The sequence below is a fragment of the Natator depressus genome, chromosome 21, assembly GCF_965152275.1.
Source record: "Natator depressus isolate rNatDep1 chromosome 21, rNatDep2.hap1, whole genome shotgun sequence".
Lineage (NCBI taxonomy): Eukaryota > Metazoa > Chordata > Testudines > Cheloniidae > Natator > Natator depressus.
The window spans coordinates 18,670,510-18,689,659 of record NC_134254.1 but is presented as its reverse complement, the minus strand read 5'-3'; the positions used below and the strand labels follow the sequence as shown (position 1 = coordinate 18,689,659).

The 19,150-nt window shown below is 44.3% G+C and overlaps 1 protein-coding gene across 4 annotated transcripts in view; it reads right to left on the bottom strand.

Annotated features, from left to right (window-relative positions):
* The window catches only part of LZTR1 (leucine zipper like post translational regulator 1), a 277,700-nt gene that overhangs the window by 9,732 nt on the left and 248,818 nt on the right, over positions 1 to 19,150 (bottom strand). For 2 of the 4 annotated variants that reach the window (XM_074936115.1, XM_074936111.1), the window contains one exon: positions 16,792 to 16,872. The exons of the other annotated variants lie outside the window; for them this stretch is intronic. In XM_074936115.1, coding sequence (XP_074792216.1) covers positions 16,792 to 16,872 — 81 coding nt within the window. The remainder of the gene's footprint in view (positions 1 to 16,791; positions 16,873 to 19,150) is intronic. 4 annotated transcript variants of the gene reach the window in all.

Below are 19,150 nucleotides of genomic sequence, written 5' to 3'. Positions count from 1 at the left end.
AAGGCATTTTGTGCCTCTAGTAAAACAGTGAAATGAAGCAGATGAATCAGGCCACTTCTGGAAAGAAATCAGTACACAGAGTTATCTGTCTAAAATAAGGGGCGGTAGACAATGTGCAGGGGATGGAGGGGTAGATTCCATTAACATTAGTGGGAATTAGGCACCTGCACTGAAGAGCATATTGAATTGAGATAGGATTAAGACCAAGGGCAAAGACACAGAATTATGTCAGAGTATAAGCAAAAAAGAGTTTTATTAGGCATTTGTATAAACCTAACACACACTGGGAGACTAATGTATAACCTTGCCCGAAGTATTACAACAATATAGTCAGCTCTCCGGTTAATATTCTTCTCTGATATTCTGAATAGGGAACAGCAACCTTTAAGGAGTCAACAGAGCTGAAGGAGACTGTAGTGGCCGCACGTTCATATCGTGCTGGGCAAAAAGTTACATACCAAAATCTCCAAAACACAACATAAACATTACAGCATTTGGATTTCTTGAAAGCTGCAGGTATTCTCCTACCCTAGCACTCAGTCTTTCAATGATAATTTGATGAGCCTGTCCCTAGAATCACAGTTTTTAAATTACAAAACCAGAGTTAAAAGAAAAAAATTAGCAATGACAGAAATTTAACAAAATGTCAGAGCCTCAAACATTTTCTGAAATGTTGCATTTTGTTCATTTTTCTGGCCACAGTGCAACATTGCACTCAACATTAGTTTCAAGTTGTTACTGATCAGGTCTACCACAAGGAAGTCAAGACTAGAGCCCTGCAAATTTGCGGATATCTGCTTTATATCCACTTTATATTCGCGGACTATGTTTGCAGATCGTGCATCAGATGCAGATGCAAATTTTGTATCTGCGCAGGGCTCTAGTCAAGACCATGACACTGTATTAAAATAAGACAATCTGCACAGCAGTAAATGCAGCCGGACACTCTATGACTGCCAGAGCCCATCTGTATAATCTCATTTCCAAATGGAAATGCAGAATATGGAATGCTGAATCCATTAGGTTAATTCTAGCATAGATTACATCTTTCCAGATTCTTCAGTATTTCTGTATTCTTTTCAGAGATTGTACATTTTAAATATTACTTGTATGCAGTGGTCAGTTGTGTCATTTTTGTCTTTTGTTTTTCCCTGATGTAATTCAGTTTTTTGAACGGAAAGAATGCAAAGATGATAGAAACAAACAACCTCCCCTTATTTTGGGCCTGACAGTACCTAGGTAGGTATGCAAGCGAGGTGCACTTAGTGGACAGAAGGGACAGCCCAAGTGTTAGGGTGCCAGACTCACGTTCAGCTCCCTGTTTGGCTACAGATCAATGTGTGACTGTGGGTAAGTCCCTCAGGGCCAGATTTCCAAAGACATTTACATACATAAAGATGCATGTAGATGCATGCATCTAGAGCTAGAGAGCCACAAAGGGACTTTGGTGCCTCACTGCCATTCTAGGGGCTTGAATAAAATATGCGAGTGCTGTTGAGTTTCTTAACCCCCTACTCAGCTGCTGGCCAAAGTCCATAGCTACCTACGTTTTTGCTAATAAAATTCCCTAGCTGCCTAAGTTTCTGTTAATGGCATTTTCAAAAGCACTTAAATCGATTTGGTGCCATTCACTTCAATGGGAGCTAGACGCGTAACACGCTCAGGCACATCTGAAAATCCCATTCAGTGTCTATCTGCACCTTGGGCACCTAAATACCTTTATATATCTGGTCCTTAGTCTCTTGGGGACAGATTGACAAAAGGACTTTTAGGCACACTGCCTCCCAGTAGAATCCTTAGTCTTGAGTCAGGCACCCAGGCTCACTATACAATGCCTGGGGAGAGATACAGCTGAGCAAGGAGCCTTGCTAAGCTAGTCAGCAGAAAAAGCCAAGGCAGTTAAATGCCTAGCTCTGGGCTCGAGGGGGGTGCCTAGCTGCATTTGGGATTCTCAGCTGTGAACCCAGCCTTGCAGCCAGGTGTCTTAGCTAGGCCAACCCCTTTTCAGGAAAAAGGAGCAAGAGAAACTAACCATAGCTGCCCACTGGCTGTGGCACTCAGCCCTGATGCAGGAGACCAGTTTTCAAACTGCCCTTATGCCTGATTCAGAGCAGGTTTGTGATCTTGATTTTCCCACATGCCAGGTGAGGTTATTCTGGGATGATTGTGCTACAGCCTCTCCCATTGGAATAAATATAAATAATGAAATATAAATTGGAACAGGGACTTGTCCCAGGTCAGTGCCTTAGCCACTGAGCTACAGTCAAGCTCTTCCCTACTCTCTCTGCTCCAACAAATAGTTAATTATTTAATACAAAGTGGAACAGCTTTAACAGGAGACACTAAGCAAGCTCCATCCAAGAGCAGGCAATACCTGAACGATTACAACACGCCCCTTGCATGTGTGGGGCCTGGATTCAAGTCCCTGATCAAAATCAGGCAGCGCAAGGATTTGAAAACAAGTCTTCTCTATCCCAACTGAGCGCTCCTGTCATAAATATAAAGGGAAGGGTAACCACCTTTCTGTATACAGTGCTATAAAATCCCTCCTGGCCAGAGGCAAAGTCCTTTTACCTGTAAAGGATTAAGAAGCTCAGGTAACCTGGCTGGCACCTGACCCAAAATGACCAATGAGGGGACAAAATACTTTCAAATCTGGGGGGGGAAGGCTTTTGTCTGTCTGTGTGATACCTTTGCCGGGAACAGATCAAGGATGCAAGCCCTCCAACTCCTGTAAAAGTTAGTAAGTAATCTAGATAGAAAATGCGTTAGGTTTTCTTTGTTTTGGCTTGTGAAATTCGCTGTGCTGGAGGAAATGTGTATTCCTGTTTTTGTGTGTTTTTGTAGCTTAAGGTTTTGCCTAGAGGGATTCTCTATGTTTTGAATCTGATTACCTTGTAAAGTATTTACCATCCTGATTTTACAGAGGTGATTCTTTTACCTTTTCTTTAAATAAAATTCTTCTTCTAAGAACCTGATTGATTTTTCATTGTTTTTAAGATCCAAGGGTTTGAGTCTGTGTTCACCTATACCAGTTGGTGAGGATATTATCATCAAGCCTTCCCCAGGAAAGGGGGTGTAGGGCTTGGGGGAATAGGACTCCAAGTGGTCCTTTCCCTGCTCTTTGTCTAAATCACTTGGTGGTGGCAGCGTACTGTTCAAGGACAAGGCGGAAATTGTGCCTTGGGAAAGTTTTTAACTTAAGTTGGTAGAAATAAGCTTAGGGGTCTTTCATGCGGGTCCCCACATCTGTACCCTAGAGTTCAGAGTTGGGAAGGAACCCTGACAACTCCCAACTCTGGGCATTGGGTACATGCCCCCAGAGTTACAAATGTCCTTTGTGCAGCTTAGACATGCTCAGAGGCTGCCTACCAGATTGGAGAATGCCTCATTTGTGAATCCACCAGGGTTTAAGTGTGAGAGAGGGCTCTGAGCAGCTTGGTGATTTCAGTGGTTTTGTGCATGCCTTCTGGCAGAAACTTAAGTGCCTTCAGTGTTAGGAAGTAGCTGAGTCGGGGTTGATGATCTCACTGGTACCTAAAAGTTGGATGTTGCCATCTGTAGTGGGAGTTATATGTTTAATTCCCTTTGTGGATCTAGCTCTCTGTGCCCTAGTTTCCCATCTATGAACTGGAGTTTACAGTGCTTCCTTACCTTGGGAATGTTGTGAGGATAAATACAGTAAAGACTGTTAGGAGCTCAGATACTAACATGACAGGAGCCATATAGGCATTTTTTTGTCTGCGAGAGACAGTGGGAATTGCAGCCTATGATGTACATGGTTTGCAATGTCTCATGTGACTGAATAGTCCAATCTGAGATTTGCATAATCTTTGGCAGTTATTGCAAATGTCTGTATCTTGGTTGGCAACTGCTTGCTTCCTACGGGCTCTTTTCTCTTCAAGCTGTAGGAGCCAGCTTCTGTCATGGACTTTGATACCCTGATGGAGACGATGGAGCCACGTGTTACCATCACTTGCCAAGACTTCTCATTGGCCAGGATCAATTCCAAACTCCTTAATATCTTGCTTGCACATGTCTTTATAGCGAAGCTTGGGACATCCTCTTGTTCTTGTTCCCTCCAACAGCTCCCCGTATAGCATGTCCTTGGGTATGCATCCATTTTCCAACCTACTCAGATGGCCCAACCAGCACAATTGTCTTTGCCTGAGCAGGGCTGTTATACTTGGTAACTTTGCCCTTTGAAGAACCTCTGCATTGGAGACTTTATCTTGCCATTTGGTGTTGAGTATGCGGCGTAAACAGTGGAGGTGGAAACTGTTTAACCTTTTCTCCTGATGAGCATAAGTTGTCCATGTTTCCCCACCATACATGAGTGTGCTGAGGATGCAGGCTTAGTACACTAGCATTTTGGCCTTGATGGTAAGCTTTGAGTTGTTTCACGCTCTTTTAGTTAGTCTGCTAAAGGTGGTGGCTGCCTTTCCAATGTGAACATTTAGTTCTTCATCCAGTGAGAGGTTGGTGGTCACTGTAGAACCTAAATAGCTGAACTTTTGGACTACTTCTAGCTGATTTGCATTTAAGGTAATTGAAGGATCTTGTGGAACCCCCTGTCCTAATACAACTGTTTTCTTGATGCTGATAGTGAGAGCAAATGCCTCACAGGCACTTGAAAGGAGGTCCATGAATCCTTGTAGTAGATCTTCACTGTGGGCTATGAGGGCATCATCATCAGTGAATAAAAATTCCTTGATTAGCACCTTTTTGACTTTGGTCTTCGACAAGTCGGGACAGGTGGAAGAGTTTGGCATCTGCTCTTGTGTGGAGATACACTCCATCTTTCATGTCCTTAAACACGCCATTCAAGAGTACCGAGAAGAAGATTCCAAAGAGTGTAGGGGCAAGAACGCATCCTTGCTTCACTCTGCTTTTCATCTCAAAAAACTGTCCAAAGTGGACCCTTCAAACTGGACAGCTGCTCTCATGTTGTTGTGGAATGAACGTATAAGACTTAACAGGTGCGCAACCTATCTTTTCTAGGATTGCAAATAGACCTACTCTGCTGACTGTTGAATGCTTTGGTTAGGTCCACAAAGGTGATGTACAATGGTCGGTTTTGCTCTCTGCAGAGAAAATATCATGTCTATAGTTGATCTTCCATCCCTGAATCCACACTGTGATTCAGGGTAGACACAATTCGCCAGCTGTTGTAGGCACACTAAGATGACTTTTGTGAAAGCTTTTCCTGCTACACTTAGTAGCGAGATACCTCTGTTGCACCACCCTTTTCGCCTTTATTTTTATACAAAATGATGATTTTTGTGTCGCACATCTCTTGTGGTACCTCACCCTTTTTTCAGCATTTAAGTAGCAGCTGATGAAGATACGGTAATAGGCTGTCTTTCCCAGACTTGAAGATTTCCGCTGGGATGCCATCTTTTCCAGGAGCCTTGCCACTTGATAGCAAATCAATGGCCTTGCTTAGTTCTTCTACAGTGGGCTCCACATCTAGCTCTGGCATGACCTGTAGAGTTGGTATTTGGTCCAGTGATTCGCTGGTGATGTTTCTTTCTTGTGCATATAGCTCTGAATAGTGTACAACCCAATGAAACAAGTGCTTGCTTTTATCTGTAATGATTTCGCCGCTGTGCAATTTGAGAGGGGCAACCTTGTTGACAGTGGGACCTAGACCTTTCTTCAGGCCATCATACATGACTTTGAGGTTTCCTGTGTCTGAGGCTGTCTGTATCTCTTCACAGATCTTGATCCAGTAATGATTTGCACAGTGTCTGCTTGCTCACTGCACCTCAGTTTTTGCATGTTGAAGTCTCACTTTGGTGCTCTCTGTTGGCTTCTTGTTCTGTTCCAGATAGACTGTTCTTAATGTTGATGAGAGATAATAGTTCCACTTCATTTTCTTCAAACCAGTCCTTTTTTGATGGTCTCTTCCCCCCGAATGTAGCTCAAGCTGTTTCATGGATTGTTGTTCTTAAATCTTGCCCAAATTGCTCTGCACTCTCTGCTAATGACCTCCCATGCATGCTAAGTTCAACAGCATTCACAAACTCCTGGCATTTCCTCTGGTTTTTGGTGTTAATAGCATTGATTTTGGGCTTGCTCCTAGGTTTTGCTCTATGTAGTTTCTTGGCTGTAATCTTCACTTTGCCAATAATCAAGGAGTGGTCAATGTCACAATCAGCACTGTGGAACGTGTGAGTGTTCTCCACTAAGGGTAGGTCTTTCCTCCTGACGATAACAAGGTCTAATTGGTGCCAGTGGTCTGATCACGGATGTCGCCATGATGCTTTGTGGCGATCTTTTCCTGTAAAATATGAATTGGAAATGCATATTTGGTTTTGGGCGCAGAATTCAAGAATTTGTTGGCCATTCTCATTCATCTTGCCAATGCCAAAATGTCCCAGGCAATCTGGCCATGAGTAGTTGTCTGCACCGACTCTTGCATTAAAGTCACCAAGGAGGAACAGTTGCTCAGTTGATGGTATTCTTTTGATGACTTGATGCAAAGAGTTGTAAAATGTATCCTTCTCCTCGGGGATATATTTGAGTGCTGGCGCATAGGCACTAACGATGTTCACAGAGCCGATGGTCGTCTGAAGTTTAAGTGAGATGATACGCTCTGATTTCCCAATGGGTGTCTCCAGAGCTTTACCCACTTGTTTTTCACAGCGAAACTGACACCATGAAGAGTATTTTCTTCACTGCTTTTACCTTGCCAAAAGAAGGTGTAACTGGCCTCTTGGACAGAACCAGCATCTGCAAGTTTTGTTTCCTGAAGTGCTGCAATGTCAACATTGAGTTTGTACAGCTCACGGTCTAGCAAAGCTGACTTCCGTATACTGCTTGTGTATTGTAGGTCGTCATCGCCTGTCAATCCTGGACACATGGTCCTGATATTCCAGCTCCCCAGGCAGAAAGTTCTTGGTTTCTTATTTTTGCCAGGTGCCAGATTTCCATCTGCCTTTCAACTTTTGGTCTAGCCCCACGCACCTCAGGACGTGGACAGACCATGGTGGGCCAGCACCTAACTTTCTGGGGGGCTGCCTGGCTTTGTGGTGGGTGGTGGCTGACCAGTGGAATGCAGTGATTCTTCCCATCGTCGAAGGTGACTCTTGGAACCCTCTATGCCAATCAAGTAAGAGCTTTTTACCCATAACTGTCACCTTCTGTGTTGTGTCCAGGTTGCCAGCAAGGATGGAGTGTCCTCTCCGTGTGATGTGGCTGCAATAGCCTGGGTAGTTGATATGGAGGCACTGCTTTGCCCATGTGTCAGCGTCCTCCTTCACTGGTTTGAACCAAAGGAAGGACGGGAGTGGATACACTTGGACTCAGCTATGTTGCAGGAGTTGCCAGTGCAGAAGAGATCTTCCATCTGCCTGGCTTTCAGGGCTCCACTCCTAGATTGGTTATCAGCCACAGCTGAAGAGCCCAATCTGTCCTGTGTGGATATCATTGGCAAAAACACTGAGTGAATTTGCTCATCTGCCTTTTGATGGCATTTCCTCCATCAAGGGTTCCACTATTCTCCTCAGGCGCTCATTGGCCCGAAGCCGTTGGCGCTTCCTGAGGTTTCTTGGTTAATTAACCACCACCCAGCACTTGAAGTTGACCAGTACAGGTTGTACCGCTTATGGTCATAGCGGAAGCAGGTTTTCAATTCTGACCTGACCTCAGGTCATGAGTCCTGCATGAGACATGAGCCCTGCAATTTGCATGTGGTATGTAGCTGGAGTATGCTTACCTAGCCACAGGCAAGTCAAACTTTGGGGGAGGGGTGTGTAAGCTATTGCTTGTTTGTAGATGGATAAAATATGTATATGTTTAATGCTTATCTATGTACTGAAAATCAGGCCTTTCTATCTAGTGTTAACAAGCACAGCATCCATACTATCCTAGCTGAAAAACCTGCATTCCCAGAACTCTTCCCTCAGACAAAGAGTCTGGCTAAGGCAATGGCAAGATGCAGTATCTGAGTGGAATTAGGAGTTGGGCATTGTGATGCGGAGCATTGCCTTGCCTAGCTTCTGGGCACCTAGAAAATCACAGGGATTCACAAAGCCTAAATCAGGTGCCCAGGCTCCCGATGCGAGACATAGGGAGATCTAGGTGCCTAAGAGCAGGATCCACAAAAGCCAGCATGGTGAGCCAGGAGCTGCTTCAATTAGCCAATGGGAAATCATGAGGAGAAGGGTGTGTCCTAAGCCCCGCTCCTCTTACAAAGTTAGGCACTTAAGTCCATGCTGCAGGGAGGTGCCTATCTCTGCTAATGATTCACAGCCAGGAATCTTCTTCTGGACTCAGGTACCTATGCTGTTTTTTGCAAGAAACACAGGAGGAGGGGCCCACCTTGTAACTTTTAGCCCAGTGGCTACCATGCTCAACATAAGAACATAATAATGGCCATACTGGGTCAGACCAAAGGTCCATCCAGCCCAGTATCCTGTCTACCAACAGTGGCCAATCCCAGGCGCGCCAGAGGGAGTGAACCTAACAGGTAATGATCAAGTGATTTCTCTCCTGCCATCCATCTCCACCCTCTGACAAACAGGCTAGGGACACCATTCCTTACCCATCCTGGCTAATAGCCATTAATGGACTTAACCTCCATGAATTTATCTAGTTCTCTTTTAAACCCTATTATAGTCCTAGCCTTCACAACCTCCTCAGGCAAGGAGTTCCACAGGTTGACTGTGCACTGTGTGAAGAACTTCCTTTTATTTGTTTTAAACATGCTACCCATTAATTTCATTTGGTGGCCCCTAGTTCTTATATTATGGGAACAAGTAAATAACTTTTCCTTATTCACTTTCTCCACACCCCTCATGATTTTATAGACCTCTATCATATCCCCCCTTAGTCTCCTCTTTTCCAAGACGAAAAGTCCTAGCTTCTTTAATCTCTCCTCATATGGGTCCCGTTCCAACCCCCTAATGATTTTAGTTGCCCTTCTCTGAACCTTTTCTAATGCCAGTATATCTCTTTTGAGATGAGGAGACCACATCTGTATGCAGTATTCAAGATGTGGGCATACCATGGATTTATATAAGGGCAATAAAATATTCTCCATCTTATTCTCGATCCCTTTGTTAATGATTCCTAAGATCCCGTTTGCTTTTTTGACTGTCACTGCACACTGTGTGGACGTCTTCAGAGAACTATCCACGATGACTCCAAGATCTTTCTCCTGATTAGTTGTAGCTAAATTAGCCCCCATCATATTGTATGTATAGTTGGGGTTATTTTTTCCAATGTGCATTATTTTACATTTATCCACATTAAATTTCATTTGCCATTTTGTTGCCCAATCACTTAGTTTTGTGAGATCTTTTTGAAGTTCTTCACAGTCTGCTTTGGTCTTAATTATCTTGAGCAGTTTAGTACCATCTGCAAACTTTGCCATCTCACTGTTTACCCCCTTCTCCAGATCATTTATGAATAAGTTGAATAGGATTGGTCCTAGGATTGACGCTTGGGGAACACCACTAGTTACCCCTCTCCATTCTGAAAATTTACCATTTATTCCTACCCTTTGTTCCCTGTCTTTTAACCAGTTCTCAATCCATGAAAGGATCTTCCCTCTTATCCCATGACAACTTAATTTACGGAAGCGCCGTTGGTGAGGGACCTTGTCAAAGGCTTTCTGGAAATCTAAGTATACTATGTCCACTGGATCCCCCTTGTCCACATGTTTGTTGACCCCTTCAAAGAACACTAATAGATTAATAAGATCTCCCTTTACAGAAACCATGTTGACCTTTGCACAACAATTTATGTTCTTCTATGTGCCTGACAATTTTATTCTTTACTATTGTTTCAACTAATTTGCACCGGTACTAACGTTAGACTTACTGGTCTGTAATTGCCGGGATCACCTCTAGAGCCCCTTTTTAAATATTGGCGTTACATTAGCTTTCTTCCAGTCATTGGGTACAGAAGCTGATTTAAAGGACAGGTTACAAACCATAGTTAATAGTTCCGCAATTTCACTTTTGAGTTCTTTCATAACACTTGAGTGAATGCCATCTGGTCCCAGTGACTTGTTACTGTTAAGTTTATCAATTGATTCCAAAACCTCCTCTAATGACACTTCAATCTGTGAGAATTCCTCAGATTTGTCACCTACAAAGGACAGCTCAGGTTTGGGAATCTCGCTAACATCCTCAGCCGTGAAGACTGAAGCAAAGAATTCATTTAGTTTCTCTGCAATTACTTTATCGTCTTTAAGTGCTCCTTTTTTAACTCGATCGTCCAGGGGCCCCACTGGTTGTTAGCAGGCTTCCTGCTTCTGATGCACTTAAAAAACATTTTATTACCACCTTTTGAGTTTTTGGCTAATTGTTCTTCAAAAACTCCTTTTTGGCTTTTCTTATTACATTTTTACACTTAATTTGGCGGTGTTTATGCTCCTTTCTATTTACTTCACTAGGATTTGACTTCCACTTTTTAAAAGATGCCTTTTTATCTCTCACTGCTTCTTTTACATGGTTGTTAAGCCACGGTGGCTCTTTTTTAGTTCTTTCACTGTGTTTTTTAATTTGGAGTATACATTTAAGTTGAGCCCCTATGATGGTGTCTTTGAAAAGTGTCCATGCAGCTTGCAGGGATTTCACTCTAGTCACTGTACCTTTTAATTTCTGTTTAACTAACCTCCTCATTTTTGCATAGTTCCCCTTTCTGAAATTAAATGCCACAGCATTGGGCTGCTGAGGTGTTCTTCCCACCACAGGAATGTTAAATGTTATTATATTATGGTCACTATTTCCAAGTGGTCCTGTTATAGTTACCTCTTGGACCAGATCCTGCGCTCTACTCAGGACTAAATCAAGAATTGCCTCTCCCCTTGTGGGTTCCTGTACCAGCTGCTCCAAGAAGCAGTCATTTAAAGTATCGAGAAATGTTGTCTCTGCATTTCGTCCTGCGGTGACATGTACCCAGTCAATATGGGGATAATTGAAATGCCTCACTATTATTGAGTTCTTTATTTTGATAGCCTCTCTAATCTCCCTTAGCATTTCATCGTCATTGTCACTGTCCTGGTTGGGTGGTTGATAATAGATCCTTACTGTTATATTCTTATTAGAGCATGGAATTACTATCCACAGAGATTCTATGGAACATGTGGATTCATTTAAGATTTTTATTTAATTTGATTCTACACCTGGGATGTGCGAAACCCAGGATCAGTTCCCCTTTCAGGCAGAAACGGAGAAAGGATTTGAACAAGAATCTCCCACCTCTCAGGTGCAGGCTCTAAATACTGGGCTAAGGGACATTTTGATGTGTGCCTTCCTCAGTCTCTCCTGATAAAGCTATTCCACTCTGGATAAACAATTAAAGAATCACTAGAGCATGGGTCACCTCCCCAGTGAGTGCCCTCCCACTAGGCTACACTCCCTGGCCAATGACTCTTACATTAAGGTAACTAACAAGCCTTTCACAACTCTTGTATTGCTGCACACTCCCCTCCATGCAATGCATCACCCATTAGCAGATGCAGCATACTCCTCCCATTGTGTCCAGCCATCTCTGCTGCCCTTTCTCTTTACCCTGTGCCCAGACTCAAGATCAAGGTAGGTACTGCATGACTTGCATGGGTTGGGGCATTATGCTCCCTTACTCCGCCCGTAGTGCCAACTCTCAGGATGTTATTACGAAGTCTGTAAGGGGACCGAGGGGTGAGGTAACAAGCAGCAAGAATGTGTACTGAAGAATAGCATGCTTGTTAGCTCCATGAGGTCTTTTTCAGGAAATGTGACCCTGGACTTCAGAAAAGCAGACTTTGACTCCCTCAGGGAACTCATGGGCAGGATCCCCTGGGAGAACAACGTGAGGGGGAAAGGAGTCCAGGAGAGCAGGCTGTATTTTAAAGAATCCTTATTGAGGTTACAGGAACAAACCATTCAGATGTGTAGAAAGAAGAGTAAATATGACAGGTGACAAGCTTGGCTTAACAGTGAAATCCTTGCTTATCTTAAATACAAAAAAGCAGCTTACAAGAAGTGGAAGATTGGACAAATGAACAGGAAAGAGTACAAAAATATTGCTCGGGCATGCAGGAGTGAAATCAGGAAGGCCAAATCACACTTGGAGTTGCAGCTAGCAAGAGATGTTAAGAGTAACAAGAAGGGTTTCTTCAGGTATGTTGGCAACAAGAAGAAAGTCAAGGAAAGTGTGGGCCCCTTACTGAATGAGGGAGGCAACCTAGTGACAGAGGATGTGGAAAAAGCTAATGTACTCCATGCTTTTTTTGCCTCTGTCTTCACAAACAAGGTCAGCTCCCAGACTACTGCACTGGGCAGCACAGCATGGGGAGGAGGTGAGCAGCCCTCTGTGGAGAAAGAAGTGGTTCAGGACTATTTAGAAAGGCTAGACGGGCACAAGTCCATGGGGCCAGATGCGCTGCATCCGAGAGTGCTAAAGGAGTTGGCGGATGTGATTGCAGAGCCATTGGCCATTATCTTTGAAAACTCATGGCGATCGGGGGAATTCCCGGATGACTGGAAAAAGGCTAATGTAGTGGCCAACTTTAAAAAAGGGAGGAAGGAGGATCCTGAGAACTACAGGCCAGTCAGTCTCACCTCAGTTCCTGGAAAAATCATGGAGCAGGTCCTCAAGGAATCAATTCTGAAGCACTTACACGAGAGGAAAGTGATCAGGAAGAGTTAGCATGGATTCACCAAGGGCAAGTCATGCCTGACTCATCTAATTGCCTTCTATGACGAGATAACTGGTTCTGTGGATGAAGGGAAAGCAGTGGACGTGTTATTCCTTGACTTTACCAAAGCTTTTGACACCGTCTCCCACAGTATTCTTGCCAGTACTATGGACTGGATGAATGCACTATAAGGTGGGTAGAAAGTTGGCTAGATTGTCGGGCTCAAAGCGTAGTGATCAATGGCTCCATGTCTAGTTGGCAGCCGGTATCAAGTGGAGTGCCCCAAGGGTCGGTCCTCGGGCCGGTTTTGTTCAATATCTTCATAAATGATCTGGAGGATAGTGTGGATTGCACCCTCAGCAAGTTTGCAGATGACACTAAACTGGGAGGAGTGGTAGATACGCTGGAGGGTAGGGATAGGATACAGAGGGACCTAGACAAATTGGAGGATTGGGCCAAAAGAAATCTGATGAGGTTCAACAAGGACAAGTGCAGAGTCCTGCACTTAGGACGGAAGAATCCCATGCACCGCGACAGACTAGGGACCGAATGGTTAGGCAGCAGTTCTGCAGAAAAGGACGTAGGGGTTACAGTGGACGAGAAGCTGAATGAGTCAACAGTGTGCCCTTGTTGCCAAGAAGGCCAATGGCATTTTGGGATGTATACGTAGGGGCATTTCCAGCAGATCGAGGGACGTGATCGTTCCCCTCTATTCGACATTGGTGAGGCCTCATCTGGAGTACTGTGTCCAGTTTTGGGCCCCACACTACAAGAAGGATGTGGAAAAATTGAAGAGAGTCCAGCGGAGGGCAACAAAAATGATTAGGGGACTGGAACACATGAGTTATGAGGAGAGGCTGAGGGAACTGGGATTGTTTAGTCTGCGGAAGAGAAGAATGAGGGGGGATTTAATAGCTGCTTTCAACTACCTGAAAGGCGGTTCCAAAGAGGATTGTTCTAGACTATTCTCAGTGGTAGCGGATGACAGGACAAGGAGTAATGGTCTCAAGTTGCAGTGGGGGAGATTTAGGTTGGATATCAGGAAAAACTTTTTCACTAGGAGGGTGGTGAAACAGTGGAATGCGTTACCTAGGGAGGTGGTGGAATCTCCTTCCTTAGAAGTTTTTAAGGTCAGGCTTGACAAAGCCCTGGCTGGGATATTTTAGTTGGTGTTGGTCCTGCTTTGAGCAGGGAGTTGGACTAGATGACCTCCTGAGGTCCCTTCCAACCCTGATACTCTATGATTCTATGACAGGTTTCAGAGTAGCAGCCGTGTTAGTCTGTATTCGCAAAAAGAAAAGGAGTACTTGTGGCACCTTAGAGGCTAACAAATTCATTTGAGCATAAGCTTTCATGAGCTACAGCTCATTTCATCGGAAAGCTTATGCTCAAATAAATTTCTTCGTCTCTAAGGTGCCACAAGTACTCCTTTTCTTTTTAGGATTCTATGACTACTCCTCTGCAGGGAGGACTAGGGTTTGCAGGCTTGTTGGAAGTAGTCTGTTTTAACGGAAGGACTTGAAGGAGGAGAAGGTGGAGGTCCTGCAGAGCAGGTCAGGGATGGGCCTCTGTGTGTAGGAAGCCACCTGGGGAAAGCCAGGAAGGCGGGAATGGAGAAAGGATACTAAGGACTTAGTGAATCAGGCAGTTTGAGCACAGTAAGGAGGGGGAGCAGAAAGATCTGTGGGCACATGTGGGAATCACGCTGTGCAAGGCCTTAACAAGAAGACAAGGAGCTTGGCTTTGCTGTAGAAATGGAGAGGAAAGCCAGCCAAAGGATGAGGAGGGGCTTGATGCTATCAGAATAGCAGGCAAGGAAGGCATTTTGGATGGACGTGGGTGTCAGGCAGGCCAGACAGGATGCTGTTGCAGAAGTTAAGGTGACAGATGACAATACAAGAATGGAACCCTGTGGACTTCAAGGTGGGAACGGAGAAGGATGAGCATGTTTTAGAGATGCTGTGAGGCAATCTAGCAGGATTTAGTGATAGCATCAATTTGGGGTGGGGTGGAGGGACAGAGAAGAGGAATCCAAAGTAATACGAGGGATGAGATACTGCAGCAGAAAGAGAAAAGAGAAAGCAACCTTGACAGCAAAGGGAGGGAGAGGGGAAGGCTTCAGGAGAAAGGGAAGGAGCTCAGTTTTACTCATGCTGATTTTTCTGACACCTGGAAATTCAGGAAGGGATGGCAGAGAGGCAATCAGAAATAATGTACTGGGCAGAGCTCGGGAGTGGAGAAATGAATTTGTGAATCTTCACCAGAGAGGCAACAGCTAAAGTTGTGTAACCAGATAAAGTTGTACAGAGACAGGGAGCGAGAAGAGGAGGGAGCCAAGAATGTAGTTCTGACAGACACTGAAAGGGAGACAGAGTCCACAAAGTAGCCACTGAAGAGTGGCTGGGGGTGTAAGATGAGAACCAGAAGAGCACCAAGTCCAAGGCATTGTCTACATGGGTAAATTGCATTGGTTTAAGTTAAATTAGAGCAAACCCTTATGTGGACACTCTTGTTCCAGTTTAAAAGTGTCTCATTTTGGTTGAACTAAGCCTTTTCCTATTCAGTTTATTAGCATAAAAAGCCACTCTTATACTGAATAGTGTCGATATCGGGTTAACTGAATCTATTGAAATTCACACCATCAGTTAAACTGTGGCAATGTTATCATGTAAACAAGCGCTATAAAGCCAAGAAAGGAGAATCACTAGGAGGAGGGACTGGATCAACTGAGTTAATGGTGGTGTAAGACTGAGAAGGAGGAGAGAGGCAGCGTGGTCTTGGGATTTGGCCAGGAAGAGGTCACCGTTGACGTTGTTGAGGGCATCCAGTGGAGGTACAGATGCCAGATTGTAGGGGATTAAGAATGAAGATGGAGATGATGAGACAAAAGAAGTAAACCACGTGCTTCAGCAGCAAAAGGAAGAAGTGAGATGGGACAGCAGTTGGAGAAGACGTGCAGGAGGGAATCAAGGGTGTTTTTTTAACAATAAAGGAGATGGTATGTTGGAGACAGAGTGGTTGAGGGGGAGGTGGAAGGATGAGGTCAGTGAGGGAGATCTACCTTTGAGAAAAGAGTAGGTCAAAGGTGCTAGGTGCGGGGTTAGAGAAAGAAAGCAGGAGACATATTGCTGAGTCAAAGACTGGGATGTACGGAGAGATGGTGCAGGATGGGAACAAATGAGGGGGAGGAGTAGAAGTGGAAGCTCATGCTGAATAGTATTTGGTCTCGCCTTAAAAAAAAAAAAAAGACGATCTTCAGTGGAGAAGGGAAGTCAGTGCAAGACTAGAATCAAAGGTAGAGAAGAATTAGTGCGGTTTTCCATTCTAACTCCTGTTTTCATTTGCTCATAACTTTCTAAAACGTTCACCTTTCAGACCAACGTCTGCTCTGCCTCTTAGTGGTTGGGGTTCTTTGTTTGGACACACAATGTATTGAATAACAATATTCCCATCAATAAGGGACCACATATCATATGACACGAACTAACGGGAATTTGAATTTCAGTCTTTTGACATTTTCTCACTATTGTATACAATAATCCATATTTAAGTTTCACAAATATGGAGGCTGTAGAAGATCCAGCCAGAACAACTGGGGATTGGTCCTGCTTTGAGCAGGGGGTTGGACTAGATGACCTCCTAAGGTCCCTTCCAAACCTGATAGTCTATGATCTATGAACATGATGATATGTTTTATGAAATTATGTAATATTACCATTACCACTACCACATAGACAGTACTTTCTTCACCAGAAAATTGAGTATCACATTTATAATTGCCAGAGAGAGAAAGAAGCTTGTACATTCAATACGTGTCAAACATATCTTGTCATACATATCAGAACCCAGCACTGGTGTGGCACAGAAGGGCTAATATTTCAGAAAGAAAAGGACAAGGAAATGGTGGGAGTTCTGAATATCTGCTCTGTTTTGGTAGGTCTTCATGTCTCCAAAAAGCTGTTCCTTTAGATAAAAGAAGACAAGAAAACCAGGTATTGTCCACACTATGTCTGTCAGTAACAATGCCCAGTTATAAGCATAGCAAGCTGTCCTGTGGAGCAAGAAGACATAAATGAAGGCCCAGATTAAGCTGCTCTCAGCCATGGTAGTGACAGAGGACAACAGATTCCCAGAAACCCAGAGAAGATCCAACCAACCTTGGTGAATTGGTGAACAATGATATGTAGGCAGTGCTTCTTCATGTCCAGAGCCTGTGTCTTGTCAGCTGCCTCTAAAATCTAGAGCAGAACAAAGTTAAAACTCTCTTCTCTTCTCTTCTTCTGATAAAAGTCTAACTCACAGACAAGTGCTGATTTTATGCAGAGAAGGTCATTTCCCTAAACTTGAGGTTGCCACCAGCTTTCCATTCTGAACTGGATTTTGGCTGTTGTGTGTGGTTCTTGTCAGAAGGTAATTTTTATGGAAGTCTGGAGATGACTTAGGCTATGCATGGAGCCAGATTGTCTCAGGTGCCAGAATGAGACTGGTGCAGGCAAAGGGAAAGCAATACCCTAGGCTGTGGGTGGGGAGCAGTCAACGTAGGAGGGAGCACTGCTAACTTTTTGCCAACTGAGGATTCCCTCTACCAGGGAAATTCTTAGTTGGCTAGATTTTGGCTCTTTTGCACCACCTGGGCAGCAAAAAATGAGCAGGACCAGGGCAGAGGATCTGGTCCATGATCTTTAGGAAAAAATAGTTTATTTATGGTAACTGTCGTTCATTGAAAGTTGCCTCTCTGCGTTCACATTTGTGGGTTTGATGCTCCCAACAATCTGCTGATGGAACTTCTACCAAACCAGTGTCCACTGGGTCTGCATGAGCACCCCTTACTGACACTGATGTTCAACTCCTAAGCCTACAGAAGGAAGTCCAGTACCCAACCACCTCGGCTTCTTCTTCTATACCAAAGTATGATGAGAACTCTGAATGGAATGGGGACAGGAAGCGTAAATGCAGAAAGATAACTCTCAAAGAACAACTGTTATAAGTTTCTTCTTCCAGGTCCTCTGTGCATTCCCATTTGCAGGAGATTAGCGAGCAGTACCCACAGAGATGCAAGGCAGGCTGAGGAGTTTGCAGCTGAAGAGAAGTTGTAGCACTACTTTCCCAGTCTCGGCCTCCAAACAGGAGGTCAAGATTAAGGAACAGTGCTTGCTAAGATGTGATCTGAACTCTAAATGAGTGCTCTACAGAACTCCCTACTGGGCACCAGCTTGAACATGCCACACAAATGGCTGTAATGCATAATGGCAAGAGAACCTTAGTCCAAGAGTAACAGAAACAAATGGTCAAGATGATCCACTTGGATAACCTGCGAAAAGAAACAACCTGTCCCTTGTACCTCTTCCCATATGCTAAATTAGCCTAGCGCTATTTCAGAAGGGCTTAGTTCTCTCTGGACAGAAACAGAGTGCCCTTCTCACATTCAATGTGTGAAAATATGCGTCCTCTGGGAGTGGTGTGAGTTTTGAGGAAGAAAACCAGAAGGGATACAGACTGGTTAATATGAAAATCCATCACTGTTTTAGCAATTAAGTTTGGGTGTGGCTATAGAAATCCCTCAGCCTTATGTGTAAAGCTAGGTCACCATTAAATCTGCAACTGACTGACCCTCCAAGCTGACATAATGGCATTGAGTAAGGCTTTTTTGTAAGAGATAGTCCAAAAAGCAGTTTGCCAGTGGTTCAGAGGTGGGGTTCCATGACCTTTGCTAGCACCCAGTGCAAGTCCCATGCAGAAAGAGGCTCCCTCACAAGAGAAAGGTGTTGGCAAAGCCTTAGATGGAATGTGTGATTGCAGACTGTGGGGGAAATGAACCGCCCAACCACACTAGACCCTTGCAGATGGAGTTGGCATACAGAATCTGCATCCTGATGGACTTTTGGGGATGCATCGAACAGACTGGTCTCCTTTTGGCAGTGGTCTAGAATGGAGGGGAGCACTCTAGAACAATCCTTCAGCCATTCCCCAAGTGGAGCATATCTTCCACTTTGAACACAGTACATGTGTGTCACACGTTTTCTAGACTGAAGAATCTTTCTCACTCTTCCAGAACAAGACAGGTCAGAGTTGGTTAAGAATCTATCAGCCCGGCAGTCAGATGCAGGGATACTAGATCTGGATGCAGAATTCTCTTCCAGCGTGAGATAGAAGATCAGGAGATAGTAGAACGTGACATGGTAGCTCAAAGGAGGATGCAACAGCTTGGCATACCAGTGCTCTGAGACACTCTGGAGCAATGACAAGAGTTTTTACCCTCTCTCAGGGTACGAAGTACTGCCAGGAAAGTACAAAGTTCTTGCTCCAGTCCAGGAGGAATGTGACCCTGACAGACTCCTTCTTCCTGACCCTTTCTGCCTTGATAGCAAAGCATTTTAGCACAGATGTTTACGTGCAGAAGAGATGGCAAGACAACGATGTTTCCAGAGACCACTCATGTTGGTCTAGTTGCCTTGGCCTGAATGCATGAAAGGAATTAGGTGCATAAGTCCCTATTTTAGGCACGTAAGTCCTGCT